This window comes from Oncorhynchus mykiss, chromosome 25 (genome assembly GCF_013265735.2).
Source record: "Oncorhynchus mykiss isolate Arlee chromosome 25, USDA_OmykA_1.1, whole genome shotgun sequence".
Classification (NCBI taxonomy): Eukaryota; Metazoa; Chordata; class Actinopteri; order Salmoniformes; family Salmonidae; genus Oncorhynchus; species Oncorhynchus mykiss.
Window position 1 is genome coordinate 951189 of NC_048589.1, and position 20872 is coordinate 972060.

General features: G+C 40.3%; 2 protein-coding genes across 4 annotated transcripts; one reads left to right on the forward strand and one right to left on the reverse strand.

Moving 5' to 3' along the window:
• Positions 1 to 1819: 1819 nt before the first annotated feature.
• On the reverse strand, positions 1820 to 13054 carry pcmtl (l-isoaspartyl protein carboxyl methyltransferase, like). 2 transcript variants are annotated; one of them, XM_021584298.2, is made up of 9 exons: positions 12900 to 13054; positions 12518 to 12656; positions 12215 to 12319; positions 10199 to 10230; positions 10017 to 10121; positions 9805 to 9925; positions 7205 to 7290; positions 2783 to 2952; positions 1820 to 2409 (listed from the first exon to the last, which is right to left on the reverse strand). In XM_021584298.2, exons 2-9 carry the CDS (start codon positions 12633 to 12635, stop codon positions 2397 to 2399), a joined length of 750 nt encoding a protein of 249 aa, XP_021439973.1. In that variant the 5' UTR covers positions 12636 to 12656; positions 12900 to 13054; the 3' UTR covers positions 1820 to 2396. The 2 variants fall into 2 exon arrangements, with proteins under 2 accessions (XP_021439973.1, XP_021439972.1); XM_021584297.2 differs by having other exon boundaries at positions 12881 to 12983.
• ccdc32 (coiled-coil domain containing 32) lies at positions 12686 to 17894 on the forward strand. Of its 2 annotated transcripts, none has more exons than XM_036962413.1 (4): positions 12686 to 12707; positions 13551 to 13828; positions 14408 to 14561; positions 17137 to 17894. In XM_036962413.1, the coding sequence occupies exons 2-4, from the start codon at positions 13573 to 13575 to the stop codon at positions 17318 to 17320; spliced, it is 594 nt and encodes a 197-aa protein (XP_036818308.1). In that variant the 5' UTR covers positions 12686 to 12707; positions 13551 to 13572; the 3' UTR covers positions 17321 to 17894. The 2 variants fall into 2 exon arrangements, with proteins under 2 accessions (XP_036818308.1, XP_021439974.2); XM_021584299.2 differs by lacking the exon at positions 12686 to 12707 and adding an exon at positions 13058 to 13202 and having other exon boundaries at positions 17137 to 17840.
• Positions 17895 to 20872: the final 2978 nt, after the last annotated feature.

Consider the following 20872-nt stretch of genomic DNA (forward strand, 5'->3'; position numbering starts at 1 on the left):
AGCAGATGTGTATTTAGAGGGCAGGTTGGTCAGGATGATATCTATGAGGGTGCCCGTGTTTACGGATTTGCGGTTGTACCTGGTAGGTTCCATGATAATTTGGGTGAGATTGAGGGCATCTAGTTTAGATTGTAGGATGGCTGGGGTGTTAAAGCATATCCCAGTTTCGATAATGAAAAAGGAATGTCTTGCACATTTATTGGCAGGCCTGAATTTGACAAACTGAGATTTTACTGGCCTGTGGCTCCATCCATCATGTGGCTCCTTCAGATAATTCACATCACTGTGCAAAGAAATTAAGATTCAGCATAGAGTAATACAATCTCTATTTACACTTGACAAGGTATTCAAAAATGTAAATCACAACAGTAGTGCAGACTGCGTTTACAACATTGCACCACCAGCTGGAACATCAGTTGAAATATACAGTACCAGTCAAAAGTTTGAACACACCTACTCATTCAAGGGCTTTTCTTTATTTTTTACATTTTCTACATTGTAGAATAATAGTGAAGACATCAAAACTATGAAATCACGCGTAACCAAAAAAGTGTTAGACAAATCAAAATATAATTTTAGATTTCAAATTCTTCAAAGTACCCACCCTTTGCCTTGATGACAGCTTTTCACACTCTTGGTATTCCCTCAACCAGCTTCATGAGGTAGTCACCTGGAATGCATTTCAATTAACAGGTGGGCCTTGTTAAAAGTACATTTTGGGAATTTCAGTCCTCCTTAATGCGTTTGAGCCAATCAGTTGTGTTGTGACAAGGTAGGGGTGGTATACAGTAGATAGGGCTATTTGCTAAAAGACGAAGTACATATTATGGCAAGAACAGCTCAAAAAAGCAACTCTGCCTAGAAGGTCAGCATCCCGGAGTCGCCTCTTCACTGTTGACGTTGAGACTGGTGTTTTGCAGGTACTAATTAATGAAGCAGCCTGTCTGTTTTGCACCGGGGCCTCCACTCCTCTTTATATTCTGGGTAGAGCCAGTTTGCACTGTTCTATGAAGGGAGTAGTAACAGCGTTGTACAAGATCTTCAGTTTTTTGGTAATTTCTCACATGGAATTACCTTCATTTCTCAGAACAAGAATAGACTGACGAGTTTCAGAAGAAAGGTCTATGCTTCTGGCCATTTTGAACCTGTAATCGAACCCACAAATGCTGATGCTCCAGACACTCAACTAGTCTAAAGGCCAGTTTTATTGCTTCTTTAATTACCACAACAGTTATCAGCTGTGCTAACATATTTGCAAAAGGGTTTTCTAATGATACATTACCCTTTTAAAATTATCAACTTGGATTAGCTAACACAACGTGCCATTGAAACACAGAGGAGTAATGGTTCCTGATAATAGGCCTCTGTACTCCTATGTAGATTTTCCATTTAAAAAAAAATTATGTCGTTTCCAGCTACAATAGTCATTTACAACATTAACAATGTCTACACTGTATTTCTGATCAATTTGATGTTATTTTAAATTGACATTTTTTTGCTATTCTTTCAAAAACAAGGATCGAATCCCCGAGCTGACAAGGTAAAAATCAGTCGTTCTGCGCCTGAACAAGGCAGTTAACCCACTGTTCCCCGGTAGGCTATCATTGTAAATAAGAATTTGTTCTTAACTGACTTAACTGACTAAATAAAGGTTCAAATAAATAAATATATACTATATAAAAAATTATCCACTTTAAATTCTGTCTGAAACACAACAAAATGTGGAAAAAGTCAAGGGGTGTGAATACTGTAGATGGATAATCCACAATGTCTCAAAAAAGGCAACATTATTTCTCATACATTTACAAACAAGCAAGCATTTTCATTACAATGTTTTTATTAAGAGGTTATGGCATTTGCGCATAATCATTTCAATTATTTTGTCTAAATAAAGTGGATGTATTCCCATCGCTATGTAAAAAGGGTTGTTTTTCTGTTACTAAGACAGTAATTGTGGTCATTTAGGTCACTATGTTTACTTGGATTCACGTCAGACATTAGAAACATTTTTTATGAATTTCTTCCCTTTATCAAGACATGTAACCTTCATGTTGGTTGGTGAAGCCCAATCACTGAATTTGTATGAGTGTTGCATCTTTGTAAAATTACATCATACGTTTATTTTATGAAACCTTATAATAAATAAGCCAACCTTTCAGCCAGACATCTGTGAGGAACATAAACATTGTGTTCTGATGTTCTGAATGCAACTCCAATTGCAACCATTAATCCAACAGCCCTTGGCAACCCTCTGGGACAACTGTCATCTGCAACCCAGTTTTAGTCAATAAGCACATAGGACGTGTTGCTAGGCTGCAGACAGATGGCGATCTAGGGAACACAAGAGCTGCAGCACCAGCGCCACCTCCTGCAGGGGCAGCCACACGACACAGCAGTCAGAGCTCACCTCTGGAAAGAGAAACACAGAACCACATCTCTCAGGAGAAATAATTCTAGATGTGAGATGATGAACTAATGATGAACCTCCTGACGGCAGGTGATGGTGACAAACTTCAACTTGTGTCAAGTTGGCTGGACGTCCTTTGGGTGGTGGACCATTCTTGATAAACATGGGAAACTGATGAGCGTGAAAAACCCAGCACCGTTGCTGTTCTTGACTCAAACCGGTATGTCTGGCACCTACTACCATACCAGTTCACAGGCACTTAAATATGTTGTCTTGCCCAACAAGTGACATCAATAGTAGCATCAAAGTAGCCAGCGTGAAAAACCCAGCACCGTTGCTGATTATAGCTTTCACCTGGTCTGTCTGTATACGTACCCAGGCCATTGGCGTCGCTTGTCAGTCAAAGGAACATAGATCACCCCCATAAGGGCTTTCCTGATGAAGGTGCCGTCACTCTGGCGATCGTACTGTTCTAGGACCTGGCTTCCCCCATCAGGACCAACAGGCAAAACCAGCCTTCCACCAGGCTTCAACTGATCCAATAGCTGTGTAATGAAGGCATAAATGATGAGAAAAATGCACATTTACTTTCCCTCCCTTGTGTAAAGACAATGTTGTAAAATTTGTGTCAATGACATTATAATGCTCTGATATAATTCCCATAATGATTTAAAATGCTCTGAAATACTAATACCATTTACAGTGCCTTGCGAAAGATTCGGCCCCCTTGAACTTTGCGACCTTTTGCCACATTTCAGGCTTTAAACATAAAGATATAAAACTGTATTTTTTTTGTGAAGAATCAACAACAAGTGGGACACAATGATTATTTCAAACTTTTTTTTCAAACTTTTTTAACAAATCAAAAACTGAAAAATTGGGCGTGCAAAATTATTCAGCCCCCTTAAGTTAATACTTTGTAGCGCCACCTTTTGCTGTGATTACAGCTGTAAGTCGCTTGGGGTATGTCTCTATCAGTTTTGCACATCGAGAGACTGACATTTTTTCCCCATTCCTCCTTGCAAAACAGCTCGAGCTCAGTGAGGTTGGATGGAGAGCATTTGTGAACAGCAGTTTTCAGTTCTTTCCACAGATTCTCGATTGGATTCAGGTCTGGACTTTGACTTGGCCATTCTAACACCTGGATATGTTTATTTTTGAACCATTCCATTGTAGATTTTGCTTTATGTTTTGGATCATTGTCTTGTTGGAAGACAAATCTCTGTCCCAGTCTCAGGTCTTTTGCAGACTCCATCAGGTTTTCTTCCAGAATGGTTCTGTATTTGGCTCCACCCATCTTCCCATCAATTTTAACCATCTTCCCTGTCCCTGCTGAAGAAAAGCAGGCCCAAACCATGATGCTGCCACCACCATGTTTGACAGTGGGGATGGTGTGTTCAGGGTGATGAGCTGTGTTGCTTTTACGCCAAACATAACGTTTTGCATTGTTGCCAAAAAGTTCAATTTTGGTTTCATCTGACCAGAGCACCTTCTTCCACATGTTTGGTGTGTCTCCCAGGTGGCTTGTGGCAAACTTTAAACGACACTTTTTATGGATATCTTTAAGAAATGGCTTTCTTCTTGCCACTCTTCCATAAAGGCCAGATTTGTGCAATATACGACTGATTGTTGTCCTATGGACAGAGTCTCCCACCTCAGCTGTAGATCTCTGCAGTTCATCCAGAGTGATCATGGGCCTCTTGGCTGCATCTCTGATCAGTCTTCTCCTTGTATGAGCTGAAAGTTTAGAGGGACGGCCAGGTCTTGGTAGATTTGCAGTGGTCTGATACTCCTTCCATTTCAATATTATCGCTTGCACAGTGCTCCTTGGGATGTTTAAAGCTTGGGAAATATTTTTGTATCCAAATCCGGCTTTAAACTTCTTCACAACAGTATCTCGGACCTGCCTGGTGTGTTCCTTGTTCTTCATGATGCTCTCTGCGCTTTTAATGGACCTCTGAGACTATCACAGTGTAGGTGCATTTATACGGAGACTTGATTACACACAGGTGGATTGTATTTATCATCATTAGTCATTTAGGTCAACATTGGATCATTCAGAGATCCTCACTGAACTTCTGGAGAGAGTTTGCTGCACTGAAAGTAAAGGGGCTGAATAATTTTGCACGCCCAATTTTTCAGTTTTTGATTTGTTAAAAAAGTAAAAAAGTAAAAAAAAAAAGTAAAAGAAATATCCAATAAATGTCGTTCCACTTCATGATTGTGTCCCACATGTTGTTGATTCTTCACAAAAAAATACAGTTTTATATCTTTATGTTTGAAGCCTGAAATGTGGCAAAAGGTCGCAAAGTTCAAGGGGGCCGAATACTTTCGCAAGGCACTGTATATAGTAATGCTTTGACATCATAATGCCCTTAACGGTGTAATAATGCTCTGACATAATGGCCTTCATGATGTAATGATGCTCCGATATACAGTACCAGTCAAAAGTTTGGACACACCTACTCATTACAGGGTTTTTCTTTATTTTTACCATTGTCTACATTGTAGAAAAATAGTGAAGGCATCAAAACTATGAAATGACATATGGAATCGTGTAGTAACCAAAAAACTATTAAACAAATCAAAACATATTTTATACTTGAGATTCTTCAAAGTAGCCACCCTTTGCCTTGATGACAGCTTTGCACACTCTTGAGAATGCCAAACTTTGACTGGTACTGTAGATGCGGTAAAGGAGTCAATGGAACACAGACTTTCCATTGACCAGATTGGCGCATATTCAACAAATCTGACCTACAAAGTGGATATTCGTCAAATCTGTCATGATATATGTATTGTAAAGTATTCACAACCCTTGACTTTTTCCACATTTTGTTGTGTTACAGCTGGCATTTAAAATGTATTACATTTGGATTTTTTCATCTTTGGCACAATAACCCATAATGTCAAAGTGGAATGTTTTTGTTGTTACATTTTTCACTAATTCATTGTCTTGAGTCAATAAGTATTCAACCTCTGTTATGGCAAGCCTACATAACTTCATGGGCTTAATAGTGCAATAATAGTGTTTAACATGAGCAATGAATTTCAAACACAGATTCAACCACAAAGACCAGGGATGTTTTCCAATGTCTCGAAAAGAAGGGTACCTTCTAGATACATTTTTATTTTAAAGAAGACACTGAATATACCTTTGAGCATGGTGAAATGATTAATTAGGCTTTGGATGGTGTATCAATACACCCAGCCCCTAAAAAGATACAGGCGTCCTTCCAAACTCTGGCATTTCACCATGATGTAAATGGTGACTTTAAAACAGTTACAGAGTTTAATGGCTGTGATAGGAGAAAACTGAGGTTGGATTAACAACATTGTAGTTACTCCACAATACTAACCAAATTGACAGAGTGAAAAGAAGGAAGCCTGTACAGAATAAAACATATTCCAAAACATGCATCCTGTTTGCAACAAGGCACTAAAATAATACTGCAAAGAATGTGGCAAAGCAATTCACTTTTTGTCCTGAATACAAAGTGTTGTATTGGATTTGCCTCAAACATAACATTACTGAGTACCTCTCTCATAATTTCAAGCATAGTGGTGGCTGCATCATGTTATGGGTATGCTTGTAATCATTAAGGACTGGGGAGTTTTTCAGGAAAAAAAGAAACGGAATGGAGCTAAGCACAGGCAAAATCCTAGAGGAAAACATGGTTCTGTCTGCTTTTCACCGGACACTGGGAGATTAATTCACCTTTCAGCAAGATAATAGCCTAAAACACAAGGCCAAATCTATATTTGCTTACCAAGAAGACAGTGAATGTTCCTGAGTTTTGACTTAAATCTGCTTTAAAATCTATGACAAGATCTGAAAATGGTTGGTTAGCAATGATCAACAACCAATTTGACAGAGCTTGAAGAATTTTGAAAATAATGTAAATGAGATATTTCTGTATTTAATTTTCAAGAAATCTGCAAAAATATCTAAAAACAAATTTTCACTTCGTCATTATTGTGTGTAGATGGGTGACAAAAAATGACCATTAAATCCATTTTGATCCCACTTTGTAACACAACAAAATGTGGAAAAATTCAAGGTGTGTGAATACTTTCTGAAGGCAATGTAAGTCCGATTTGGATATATTTTCTCTGCATACAATGGCTAAATGCTAACTCCTGTTTGTATAAGCTGGTTAGTATAGCTAGCATACAGAAATCGGTGGTAGTAGACAAAGTCGATCTTGTCTAATCTCTGCAACTACCCAACAGGCTCGGGAGAGGCGAAGATCGAGTCATGTGCTCTCCGAAACATGACCTGCCAAACCGCGCTTCTTAACACCCGCCCGCTTAACCCGGAAGACAGCTGCACTAATGTGTCAGAGGAAACACTGTTCAACTGACGACCGAGTCAGCCTGCAGGCGCCCAGCCCGCCACAAGAACGCGATGAGCCAAGTAAAGCGCACCGGCTAAACCCTCCCCTAACCCGGACAACGCTGGGCCAAATGTGTGCCGCCTTATAGGAATTCCAGTCATGGCAGGTAATGACACAGCCTGGGATTGAACACTGCGATGTAGTGCCTTAGACCGCAGCGCCACTCGGGAGGTCCTACATACTGAGATTTTTACCTCAACATAGTGTGAAATACACATAAACAATCGCCTAAATGTAAGCTAATTATACCCAGGGGCAATGAAGAGACCCCACATGTTTCCATGGCAATTCCATTGTTTCGCTTATGTTCAATTCACCTCATCTATTACTGATGATAAATTCAAGTCGTCAGTAAAATAAAAACACTGGCTTGAAAGTTATTGATCGGCCAAGTCCTTACAGCTTTAGGGAGCGTAGGCGCGGCTGCCCCTACATGAATGGCATCATATGGGGCTCCATCAGGGTAGCCTAACCGTCCATCTCCGACTGAGAAAAACATAAATATTATGAAACATTGTTATTGTGTGTGGAGAGAGAGAATTTATTTGACAATTTAAAACAATACAATCACACGTGGATAATGCATTTACAATCATCAAGGATAACACAAGAACGTTTGAAAACGTATTTTCATTGTGGTCCTCTTACTAGGCATACATTGGTTAGACATATAACTCATAACAAAACAAAAAGACAGGACGACATTGTCATAGCCTGGGGCATTTACATACAGACGTTTATTTTTAATTGCTCGATCATGAGTCAGCTTTTGATATTCTTTTTAAATGAAGTTATGGTTGGTTTGGCTTTGAGTTGCTGTGGTAGGTTGTTCCACTCAACAGTCCCGGTATATAAAAACAGAGTCTCTGGCTCTGGTGTTGTATTAGTGGACATCTCTAATATAGGAGCAATTATTTTGATAGGTACATAGGGGCTGAGTAAGTAATAATTCTATGGATCAGACAAAGTTTATTTAATTTGACCCTTTTCTCTACAGATAGCCAGCCTAGCTGATTAAAATGCTCAACCACCAGATGAGTACGAGGGGGGAGTTTAAGTACAACTCTCACCAGCTTGTTTTGGCTGGTCTGTCGCTTAGATGATCATTAGATGTTTAGGGATGCTGGTGAACCATGATGTCCATGCATAATCAAAGTGACACTGAACTTGTGCACCTGCCAGAGTCTTTAGGGTGTCACTATCAAGATATTTTGAGGTCCGAGCTAGGAATTTCATTTTTTGGTTTATCTTTGTTAACACCTTCAGGGACATAGTCTATCCAATTCACACCCAAAGTAGCTGACTGAGGTTTTTGGTGTAACCACTGAGTTGCCCACGTTGACACTAAAACTAGGGGGGGCCTTGGAAGCTTTACTCTGGAACCAAAATGTTTTTCCAAGATGCAGAGAAAGGTTGTTATCTGATAGCCATTTAGTGATATTGGATAACTCTGCACTAAGGTTCTCTTCTACTGAGGCTTTGTCCTTATGGGACACCAGTAGAGCAGAGTCATCCGAATACAACTAGTTACAAGAGCAGGCTGATTTCATATCGTTAATGTACAGTAGGAAGAGAAGTGTGCCAAGGTCCTCCCCTGTGGCACCCCACAGCTAATCCCCTTTGCAATAGAATGTTTTCCATTAACATCCATCATTTGGTCTTTACCCGTTAAATAGGATTCAACCCAGTCAATGGCCATTCTCTTAAATCCAAGGGCTTTTAACTTATAGAGCATGATACTATGATCAAACATGTTAAACGCCTTCTGCAGATCCAGCATTACCATTCCACAGAAATGTCCCTGGTAAAATGATTTCCTGATAAAGTCAGTTAAAAACAATAGGTGTGTCAGCGGAGAGGGATTTTTTAAAACCAGACTGTAGTTCATATTAAATATTATTCTTACTAGTATTTTCCTCTATCTTTAGACATCACACTCAAAATAGATACAGGTTGCCCTTGTCTGTTTTGCTGCCCTTTTTGTGGATAGGGATCCCTCTAGCAAGTGTCGTATTCGTGGGAACTCTGTATCACCCATTTAATGTTGAATAAATGGGTGACACAGGGGGCAATAAGTTCAGCACCATCTCTTAAAAACCTGGTAGGGATATTGTTGAGGCCTGTAGCTTTAGAGCAGTTTAATTCAGACCGTCTCTTAACAACTTCAGCCTGAGACACTGCTATAAAGGAAAAGGCATCAGCTTGTACATGCATCATGAAGTAATAGCCTAGGACCTGATCCTAGCATACACTCCAGTACTACCAGGTAGCTTCTCAACCAAATTTGAGGAAACTGTTGTGAAAAAGGTATTGAGATTGTCAGCTGCCACTTCTCCATTGGCCTCAATACTCAAGCTTTTGCAATTTGTTTTCTGTTATCTATATACCAAATGTTTTAAGGACTGCCACATCATCCTAGGATTATGCCTATTCTCTCAAATTCTGTTGTAAAAAATGCTTTTTTGGCATCTTCAATCATCTGACTAGCTTTGTTCCTTAGGGTTCTGTGTCTAGTGAAAGCATCTTCCTCTTTGGTTCTGTTATATTCTAGAAATGCAGTATTCCTTGATTTAATGGCCTCAAGGATTTCCTGATTCATCCAAGTTTCAGTTCTTTGTTTAATTCTTATGGCTTTCCATGGAGCCACTATAAACACCCCCATACTTTATCCATATCTATACATTTAAGTACCGGGTCCCAATTAACTTTATTCAAGTGATCAATAAATGCATCTTTGCTATAATGTTTCAGACACCTAAAAGTTATTGTGTTGTGACAGTTTCTGAGCCTTTTTTGTGCAATAAATCATTGAAAGGTCACTAATCCAATAGGGAATGACACCACTTTAAGAAATCTTAGATTTATCAGACACCAAAACAAACATATAGTGTATCATGACTAGATACAGTTTGCCAACTCAACATTTCCATCTATCACTATTTGTTTGTATGTTGTCTGAACCTACAGCTGAATACATAGCCTTTCATTCACCGGACTTACCGACAAGTCTGATACGCCCTGAAGAGAGCAGCTCGGGGTCGTCAGCCTGGACGTTCCTCACAGAGGTTTGGACCAGCTCATCTATGTGTTCAATCCCTACTACTTTCCCTGAGGGCCCTACCTACAGAGGGAAGGAGACGCAAATGACTATAAGGAAATATCACAAATATGATTATTGTGAAGTACTCATACTGATCGATTCTGGAACTTACCATCCTTGCAAAGCACGCTGTGAGATAGCCACTGCCTGATCCCACATCCAATGCAGATGCCCCGTCCATTAGCTTGTCACTTAGTATCTCCAGGGCATGTGCATGCTGAATAAACACCGGACAGCATCGTGTCATTATCTTTCCTACTTAGAAAACTACAAGTTCTATACTGAGAAACTTACCATGTGTGGAGCACTGATTGTTGCCTTGAATCCTATGAAAACAAAGGAGCTCATTATGTACTGTATGTAGTGATAACATCTATTCAACTGTCAATTATGCTACTTTGTACAAGTTTGTATGCTAATCATAACTGAAGTAAGTCTACACTAAAGTAAGTCTACACACCCCTTGCACAGTCTTCACATTTTGCTGCCTTAAAATTAACTCTAAAAAGGGAATACATTACATTTTTTTCCCGATAGATCTACATAACCTACTTCACATTTTCAAAGTGAAAGAGAAATTATGAAAAATATAATTATACGAAGATGTCTTGATTGTGTATGTCTTCACACCACAGAGTTAATACTTGGTGGAAGCCCCTTTAGCATCCATTACAGCTGTAAATCATTTTGAATAAGATTCCACCAACTTTGCAGAACAATTAGTGTACCAAACATTAAGAACACCTGCTCTGTACATGACAGACTGACCAGGTGAAAGCTATGATCCCTTATTGGTGTCACTCGTTAAATCCAATTCAATCAGTGTAGATAAAAGGGAGTTGACAGGTTAAAGGATTTTTAAGCATTGAGACAATTATTTTGTATGTGTGCCATTCAGAAGGTGAATGGGCAAGACAAAATATTTAAGTGCCTTTGAACAGGGTATGATAGTAGGTGCCTGGCGCACCGGTTTGTGTCAAGAACTGCAATGCTGCTGTATTTTTCACGCTCAACTGTTTCCCATGTGTATCAAGAATGGTCCACCACCCAAAGGATATCCAGCCAACTTGACACAACTGTGGGAAGCAACATGGGCCAGCATCCCTGTAGAATACTTTTGACACCATGTAGAGTTCATAGCTCAACAAATTGATGAGGTTCTGAGAGAAAAAGGGGGGGGCAACTAAAATGAGCAAGGGGTGGTGCAACTCAATATTAGGAAAGTGTTCCTAAGGTTTGGTGTACTCGGTGTATATAATGCAGATCAATGAGCAGAACAACAAAAATATTTCTGAAGTTCTATAACCTATACTTTGTATGTAAATTACACTGAAGTAATTCCTAATGTTGAAGCAACTCAGTATAAGGAAGGTGTTTGTTAATGTTTTGTACACTCAGTGTATATCCATTGTTTTTGTCAAAATTGTTCAAGCTCAGTAAATTTGGTTAGGAATCATTGATCGACAGCAATATGATAAACCTTGTCTCTGATTTTCAAGCTAAATTAAGTCAAGACTGGACCACTCAGGAACACTCAACACCTCTTGGAAAGCAATTCTGGTGTGTCTTTGGCATTACATATTTTGTATTTGTCCTGCTAAAAAATAAAACTATCCCAGGGTTAGGATTTCAGAAGACTGAGGCGGGTTTTCCTTGTACTTTTTTTACTTGAGATTGGCTCCTTTCCTATTTAGTTTGAACATGACAAACCTTCCAGCATACCCATAACATGATGCTAATGCCACAATACTTAAAATTTGGCAAAACATAATAATAATAAATTGCAGTGTTGTGTATTTTTTGTTGTTTTATTAACAACGGCTTCTTTCTTTTTACTTTGTCATACAGGCCAGTAATATGGAGTGAACACAATGTTGTTGATCCTCTGTATTTTGAAGTATTGTGGTGGCAGCATGTTATTGGTAGGATTGAAATATGAATGGATCAATGCCCAGATTTTTTTTAAAGTTAGAGGAAACTCTGCCTCCCTCTTAATACCTAACCCTGGAATAGCATTTGAATTTTGTGTTCCTGAATAGTCCAGTCTCAGTCCTGAGTTAAATCTGCTTGAAAATAAGATTAGATTCATCCAAACTTACTGAGCTTGAGCAATTTTTACAAAAAAAAAATGGAAAAACAATGGATATAGAGTATCTTGCCCTAAGATGGTAGAATCTTATTCAAAATGATTCACAGCTGTAAGTACTGTATTAACTATTGGGTGTGAAGACAAACGCAATCAAGACACCATTTAAAAAAAATATATTTGGAAAACATATTAGATGTGTAGAATTTCACTAGGCACTGTACCTATGGACTGAGGGGAGTCAGCATAGGGGTAGTCTCTGGAGTAGATCCCTCGGTCGGTGGCAAGCATGGCGTCAAAAACCCGATCACTGCGGATAACCCCATGTTCTTTGGAGTAAGGTCATTTTCAAAGACAATTATTGAACGCAGTGGCTTTTTAGCAGGATATGCAGTAACCAGAAAATATATATACAGTAACCAAAAAAGGTTGAGAACCACAGGTCAACATAACATGTTTCCATCTGAACATTCCACAATGTCGTGTCCTGCTGAACACAGCCCAGGACTGACATCAGTCTCTCATACCTCTCAGGCGGTCGATAAGTTCTGGGTGTGTCTTTCCAGTGGACATCCATGCCATGGTTCTTGAAAGCAGCACACCCATAGGGACTGCCACTACAACCAGTCTGAACACTGCTTGCATCTCCTACACTGGTGGAGCTCCCTGACAATGAAAATAAAACCACACAATGTCACACAAAGACCCCATTGCAAGGTATGCCCAGACCGACACACACACACGTTTATAAAAACAATCGAAAATATCAAGTTTGCTAGCTTGCCATCGAACGTAACAAAAACGGTTGGTTTATTGCTTGTATAACTCAGGAAATACTACATCTAACACTAACGTGAGTAGCAAAGATTTTCCAAATGATGAAAACGTACCTTGATAGTAGCTACTTACCACCATCGATCTTCAACATTTGGACTGTTGCAGGACACTTCCTGGTCCCCACAAAGGACTACCATAGCTGGCCAATAACTTTGGGTTTACATAACTGAAAGCCAATGAGCACCAATAGAACCTCAGAATGACTTGACAGGCAGTGACCTCATCTAATCAAATCACTCAAAACACGCCAAAGGAGGAGTATTTGGATTTTGTTTAGGATTCCTGCTAGACTAGTAGGCTAGCTAGCTAACGTTAGCACGTTTATGTCCTACTGCCTGGAAAATACGGTTTAGTTGCTTTACGTTTTATTCGCAGGTAAGACACCAAGATAACATGTTTAGCAGAGTGAACGTTTAGCCTCCATTTAGCTATACTTTTGAAATTCCAATGACAATGTGATTAATTTAAAGCTAACGCGCCAACTTGGTAGCTACGGTTAGCAAGCTAACAAATAACGTAGAAACACTAATTCAATGCTGTAAACAGCAGCTCATTTCTAACTTGGTGAAACGTTTACCAAGACCTTGCAGTTTGTATACAGTTTAACTTAATTGCATTGCTCAATCGAGCTATCACTGAATTGATTTTTAAGCTAGCTATCACTGAATTGATTTTTGAGCTAGCTATCCGTTCATAGAGTTGTTGACATGCTTTTCTCAACAGACCACAGACAGACTGCATCTGCATGAAGATGATTGAGGATTTCGAGAGTCACGAGACTCGGTCCAGTGGAGAGCTGTGGTCAGAAATCTGCTCGAGCCTGCCTGACGTACAGGAGGAAGCTCAAGGCCAAGAGGGGGATGATGCCACACTGTTCACAGATTCATTCCAACCCTCACATGTAGGCAATGGCCTGCAATCTAATGGCATGTCTACGAGTTCCTCCTCTCACAGCGTCTGGGAACCTATGGAAGACTCAGATGTCTACATTGCTAGTTTAGGTAAAGTCAATCTAATATCAAACTTCTGTCATGTGTGGCCCTCCACCCTTATCTATGGCCCTTTTGATGGCATCAACCCTGGTCCTTGACCTTAACTCCAACGCCTGTGTGAGTGCTAGGCTGGAACAAAAGCCTGCACACCCAACAGCTGTCTGCTTTACTGTAGTTTTAGAGGCTTAGCCTTCTTTCCAGTTTCTATGTTGGGTTCATGTAAACAGTAGTGTAAAACTTCTCATGCATCAATGTTATGTCCAGAAATAGAGGAATAATTAATTTGAAAGTATCCAAATGCATATCTGGGCATACACTGGTTGAATCAAAATTGTTTTCATGTCATTTCAATGAAATTACGTTGAACCAACGTGGAATAGACATTGAATTGACATCTGTGCCCAGTGGGATTTTACTATTGATTCCATTCTCTCCTTGCAACACACTTCTAAGTCTTATTTCCACACAGCTATTTGGGATGATTGTGAGAAAGCTGTAAATCAAGGTCGGAAATCAAGTTTCTATTAATCCTAATCTCATAGTTCTTAACATTTAATATTAAAGTTCATTATGAATCCTGTCTTTCAGAGAACCGTCTGAAGAGAATAAAGGGCCAGTGCACTGAGGTGACTTCCAGGGAGATGCTGCGCTCCCTATCTCAGGCCAAAAAAGAATGCTGGGATAGATTCTTGCATGACGCTCAGAGCTCAGAACTCTTTCAGGAGGGTGAACTAGATCAGAGGTGAGCTGAAGAGCATAATTTGTTTTGTTGTTCTGTTTGAAGTAGGCCTATTAACCTTCTCCACTAGTTCTGGACAGCTTTGGAGGCTGAGCTTGTAAAGAGTCTTACAGGTCCATGGATTGTTCTGTTACAAACATTTTTTTTTTTTTTACATTTAAGTCATTTAGCAGACACTCTTGTCCTAATGCATTCATCTTAAGAGAGCTAGGTGAGACAACTACATTTCACAGTCATAGTAAGTATATTTTTCCTCAAAGATGTTATCAGCAAAGTCACTGCTAGTAGGACTGAGGGGGATAGTAAGACTGATGAGACGAGAGGTGTCAGAACGGAGTGCTCGGATTGGGATGTAGGGTTTGAGCATAGCCTGAAGGTAGGGAGGTGCAGTTCTCTTTGCTGCTCCTTGGGCAAGCACCATGGTCTTGTAGTGGATCCAAGCTTTGACTGGGAGCCAGTGGAGTGTACAAAGGAGGAAGGTGACATGGGAGAACTTGCAAAGGTTGAACACCAGACGGGCTGCAACATTCTGCAGGTGTTTGATGGCACAAGCGGGGAGGCCCAGCACCGCTTCCTGTGTGAGGAAAGGTTGTACTTTACGGATGTTGTAGACCATGAACCTGCAGGAGCGAGTCACTGCTTTGATGTTTGCAGAGAACGACAGGATGTTGTCCAGGGTCACGCCAAGGTTATTTGCTCTCTGGGATGGGGACACCGTGGAGTTGTCGACCATGATGGTGAGGTCTTGGAGCGGGCAGGCCTTTCCCAGGAAGAAGAGCAGCTCCTTCTTGTCGAGGTTGAGCTTGAGGTGGTGGGCTGACATCCAAGCTGAGATATCTGCAGGGCATGCAGAGATGTGTGTTGCTACATGGGAATCAGAGAGGGGAATGAGAAAAATAGTTGAGTGTCAAATCAAATTTTGTTGTCACATACACATGGTTAGCAGATAACAGATAGCAGTTAATGCGAGTGTAGCGAAATGCTTGTGCTTCTAGTTCCGACCATGCAGTAATATCTAACAAGTAATCTAACCTAACAATTTCACAACTACCTTATACACACAAGTGTAAAGGAATGAATGAGAATATGTACATAAAAATATATGAATGAGCGATGGCCGAACGGCATAGGCAAGATGCAGTAGATGGTATAGTGTACAGTATATACATATTAGATGAGTAATGTAGGGTATGTAAACATTATATAAAGTGGCATTTTTTAAAGTAGCTAGTGATACATTTATTACATACATTTTTCATTATTAAAGTGGCTAGTGTGTCATCCACAAAGCAGTGATAGTAGAGACCATGAGAGGATATGACGAAGCTGAGTGACATGGTGTATAGAGAAAAGAGGAGAGGGCCTAGAACCGAGCCCTAGGGGAACACCAGCAGTGAGAACACGTGGTGCAGACACAGATCCTCTCCACACCACTTGGTAGGAGCGACCTGCCAGGTAGGATGCAATCCAGGAGTTGCAGAGCCTGAGAGGAGGATCTGATGGTTCAAAGGCAGTGGATAGATCTAGGAGGATAACGACAGAGGAGAGAGAGTCAGCTCTGCGAGAGCGGAGAGCCTCCATGACACAGAGAGCAGTGACATCAGAGGGGTTGAGTGTTGGTTTCTTGAAGAGGGGAGCAACTATGGCCATCTTCAAGTCAGAGGGGACACAGCCGGTGGTCAGGTATGAGATGATGAGAGAAGGGAAGAGGGGATGGAGTGGGTAGGTTGTCTGGCGACTGGACATCACTACTCACAGGATTTATCTGGAGAGAGAGGGGAGAAGGAGGTCAAGGCGTAGGGTAGTTATGTGTGAGTGAGACCAGGGGACTCAGTAGGCTGAGTGTATGAGGAGCGGATGTCGTCAAACTTTTTTTCAAGGTGGTTGACAATCACGTCCGCAGGGAGGGGGAGTAAGTGTAGGATTAAGAGGTGGTAAAATTGTTTCCCGGGGTTGGAGGTAGAGGCTTGGAATATAATGATAGAAAGTGGCTTTAGCAGAGGATTCCTGAAGAGTAGGTAAGGCGGAGGGAGTGGAAGGATGATATTTTTTTAAACCTCCATTGCCGCTCAGCTGCCCACAGCCCTGTTCTGTGAGCACGCAGTCACTCAGACACGGAGCAGGAGGGGAGGCGACAGTTTGAGTCAAATGAGGCAGTAAGGGAGGAGAGCAGGTTCGAAGCGGAAGAGTCAGGAGACGGGCAGGAGAAGGATTTAGCAGAAGGGAGAGATGATAGAAGAGAGAGAGTGAAGATTGCGAAAGTCCATGATCATCTGGGTATAGGTTGAGTGGGTAGGATTGCAGGAGAGAGTGAGAACTACTTTGTTTATTTTTATCTGAGACCTGGAGGGGGGTTGCAGTGAGATTGGTAGGCGAACAGCCTCTAGTAAAGTAGAGTTCAAGCCTATTACCTGACTTGTGAGTGGGAGGTGACTGGGTGAGGTCAAGAGGCAAGGAGGGGAAAGAAGAGGTGGAAAGAAATTAGTCAAAGTCAGGCATTGGGAGGTTGAAGTCACCCAGTACTTTGCCTCTTTTTGTAATGAAAGGATGTGTCATAACTTCTATCTGTTCTTCACAGTGCCCTTGAGCATCTAAAGCGTTGGCTGGTACCTGAGAAAGTGGCCGTCAGTGCTGAGGAGCTGGAATATCTCCTCCTGCCGTCACTGAGCCGAGAGCATATCTCCACGGACCAATCACAGAATGGACCAGAGGCAGCCACTCAGAACCCTGAAGAGGATGAGAGTCACACACCGGAGAAATAACTACCTGTTCACTTCAGACATTTTACCAACAACCCTTATATGTTATCATGTGTTATTACTGGACAGGAACATGATGTGATTTCTTATACTGTTGTTATTAGGTCATGTGTGTTTGGCTTGTTTATTAATGTCTTGTCAAAACGGGAAAGAATTCAATGACATATCATTGCAAAAACTGCAACGGTCCATTGTTGATTATGTTACTTTTATAAAATATTGTCATGTTGATTTTATGATATGGTTCAATAAAAAACTGCAGTTCATTGTTAGGGAATATCCCGAAACCACACTAGTTGCATTTTGTTAGGCTACTACACTATGTAGCACCAGAGATCGTCTCTAATGTTGTAATGAGCTTTGGCACTGCTTTTATGATACGAGTCCTATCCAGAGTATTAATAGTTAAGATGGAATCATTATAAATGTAGCTACTATATGTCAATTTCCATATGTATGATAAATGTACTAGGTTCATTACCATGTGTATGATATACTGTACCACATATTTAAGATTCTGTAAGTACGATGAGAGATTAATTTGTATGAAGGAATCTTTTGAAACAAAGTTAATAAACTTGAAAAAAAATGTATTTCTCTACCCGTGTCTTATTCTTTCACGTTCAGAAAGTATCACAAATAATTGGACATGTATACGTTGTACTGTATAACTAGCTACCCCTAGATGGCAGCATTGTAATCAACAAAATTTAGACGTAAATAAATCAGCATGGCCAAATATGGTGACTGAGGACTCGTCACGTGAGTGACATTCAACATTCAATCAATTTCCTACTGTGTACTTCAGTTAATATTCAGCAGTGGAACTGTCTATGTCATGGAACTGGACCTCAGTGGTAGAGGTCCCCCCCACCAGCCAGATTGCTCCTGATTTGAATACAGCAGTGAAAAGGTGGACTACTTGAAAGGAGATAGGTTGACTGATGACAGCACTGGGCAGATACCCTTCTCACAAGACTTGCTTTGAAGAGTCTATTTTGGATCGCTGTTAAAGTTGTTCAAGTTGTTCAAAAGTCCAGGCTCTGTTGCAGCCGGCCGCGACCAGGAGACCCATGGGGCTGTTGCACAATTGGCCCAGTGTCGTTAGGGGAGGGTTTGGCCGGCAGGGATGTCCTTGTCCCATCGCGCACAAGTGACTCCTGTGGCGGGCCGGGCGCAGTGCATGCTGACACAGTCGCCAGGTGCACAGTGTTTCCTCTGACACATTGGTGTGGCTGGCCTCTGGGTTAAGTGGGCATTGTGTCAAGAAGCAGTGCGACTTGGTTGGGTTGTGTTTCGGCGGATGCACGGCTCTCAACCTTCGCCTGTCCTGAGTCTGTCTGGGAGTTGCAGACAAGACTATTGGATACCATGAAATTGGGGAGAAAACAGGATAAAAAATATATATATATGAATAAACATTAAAAAACTTGTTCAAATACAATTAAAGGTACATGTTCAATGTATTTTTGTAACAAATGTATATAAATGATTCTTGTGTATTTCCAAAGGGAAATTAGAGAACATAGGCTGTCTAAAACATGTGGATTGCAAATAAATTAAATTATTATTTGTCTTTGGTGTTAAGTGTGCATGACATTTTATACTAGATGGTCAACATGCTGGAATACAGTTATTTCAAGCTAAAAGTACAGACTGTGTATTTGATTTAATACAAGATCACTATACAGTATGATACTGAAAACATCTTATTTGCATTTAATCTGATTCAAATGTGTGACATTTAACTTCTTTAGGTATAGGGGGCAGCATTTTCACTTTTGGATAAATAGCGTGCCCAATTTCAACTTCCTGCTACTCAGGCCAAGAATATAAGATATGCATATTTTTAGTAGATTTGGATGGAAAACACTGAAGTTTCCAAAACTGTTTGAATCATGTCTGTGAGTATAACAGAACTTATGTAGCAGGCAAAACCCTGAGGACTAACCATTCAGATATATATATTTTTTTAGGTCTCTGTCTGTTCAGTGAGTTCTCATTGGGAAACAATCTTTCTTAGGCACTTGTTTTCAGTTCCTACCGCTTCCACTGGATGTCACCAGTCTTTGTGCAATGAAGAAGTATGGCCATCTAGGAACCGGGTAACACTGTTGAGAGTTGCACAAGACTTGAAAAGTAGCGTTGGTTTGATGTCTTCCTGTATTGAACACAGATAGACCCGTCTTCAATTTGATTGATTATTAACGTTTAAAAATACCTAAAGTTGTATTACAAAAGTAGTTTGAAATGTTTTGGCAAAGTTTACAGACAACTTTTGAGATATATTGTAGTGACGCATTTTGGAAGCTGTTTTTGGACATTTTGGATATATATGGATGGAATTAATCAAACAAAAGGACCAATTGTGATGTTTATGGGACATATTGGAGTGCCAACAAAAGAAGTCAAAGGTAAGGCATGTTTTATATTTTATTTCTGCGTTTTGTGTAGCGCCTGCAGGGTTGAAATATGCTACTCTCTTTGTTTACTGTTGTGCTATCATCAGATAATAGCTTCTTATGCTTTCGTGGAAAAGCCTTTTTTAAATCTGACATGTTGGCTGGATTCACGAGTGTAGCTTTAATTTAGTATCTTACATGTGTGATTTAATGAAAGTTCGATTTTTATATCATTTTATTTGAGTTTACCGCACTGCATTTTCCCTGGTTTTTGGCCAAGTTAAGAAGTTAATTACAATGTTGTTAATGTGTTAGGAACGTCCTCCAAAGGTTCAGAAAACGTTAGGAAAACAAATTATTCGGTGGGAATTTCATTATTTCAGCATAGCGTTTGGTGCAGGTTTCCTCGTGGTTCTATTTAATGTCGTGTTCCCAAATTGTTCCAAGGTTAAGAAACGTTTTTCTGTAGGAATTTCAGTACTTCCACAGAACATTCCACACAAGTTCTCATGTGGTTTTATGTCCTATTTTTACTACATTCTGGGAACATTTTCAAAAATGGTGCGACTTTGTTTTCAGAACATTCCGAGAATGTATGGTTCTCGTGTGATTTCTTTGCAATATTCTGGGAATGTAAAAACCACAAGAAATTCCATAAAAACCACAAGAAAACTTTAGTTACGTTCAGAGAATGTTCTACTTTTTTTTTTTTTAAACAAATGCATTCTGTTCTCAGCATCAACAAAACTGAACTCAGCAAAAAAAAAAACATCTTCACTTTCAACTGCATTTATTTTGTTTAAATATTTGCATGAACATAACAAAATTCAACAACTGAGACATAAACTGAACAGGTTCCACAGACATGTGACTAACAGAAATTGAATACTGTGTCCCTGAACAAAGGGGGGGGGGGGGGGGGGGGTCAAATCCAAAAGTAACAGTCAGTATCTGGTGTGGCCACCAGCTGCATTAAGTACTGCAGTGCATCTCCTCCTCATGGACTGCACCATATTTACTAGTTCTTTCTGTGAGATGTTACCCCACTCTTCCACCAAGGCACCTGCAAGTTCCCGGACATTTCTGGGGGATTTGCCCTAGCCCTCACCCTCCGATCCAACAGGTCCCAGACGTGCTCAATGGGATTGAGATC

Bases quoted from the DNA above. Each gene is read 5' to 3' on its own strand.
- ccdc32 (XM_036962413.1), top strand. From the start codon at position 13,573: ATGAAGATGATTGAGGATTTCGAGAGTCACGAGACTCGGTCCAGTGGA. The intron at 13,829-14,407 runs GTAAAGTCAATC...CCTGTCTTTCAG, and splicing joins TGTCTACATTGCTAGTTTAG to AGAACCGTCTGAAGAGAATA. The intron at 14,562-17,136 runs GTGAGCTGAAGA...TGTTCTTCACAG, and splicing joins GAGGGTGAACTAGATCAGAG to TGCCCTTGAGCATCTAAAGC.
- pcmtl (XM_021584298.2), bottom strand. From the start codon at position 12,635: ATGCAAGCAGTGTTCAGACTGGTTGTAGTGGCAGTCCCTATGGGTGTG. The intron at 10,122-10,198 runs GTAAGTTTCTCA...GTGTTTATTCAG, and splicing joins CAATCAGTGCTCCACACATG to CATGCACATGCCCTGGAGAT. The intron at 9,926-10,016 runs GTAAGTTCCAGA...TTCCCTCTGTAG, and splicing joins CAGCGTGCTTTGCAAGGATG to GTAGGGCCCTCAGGGAAAGT.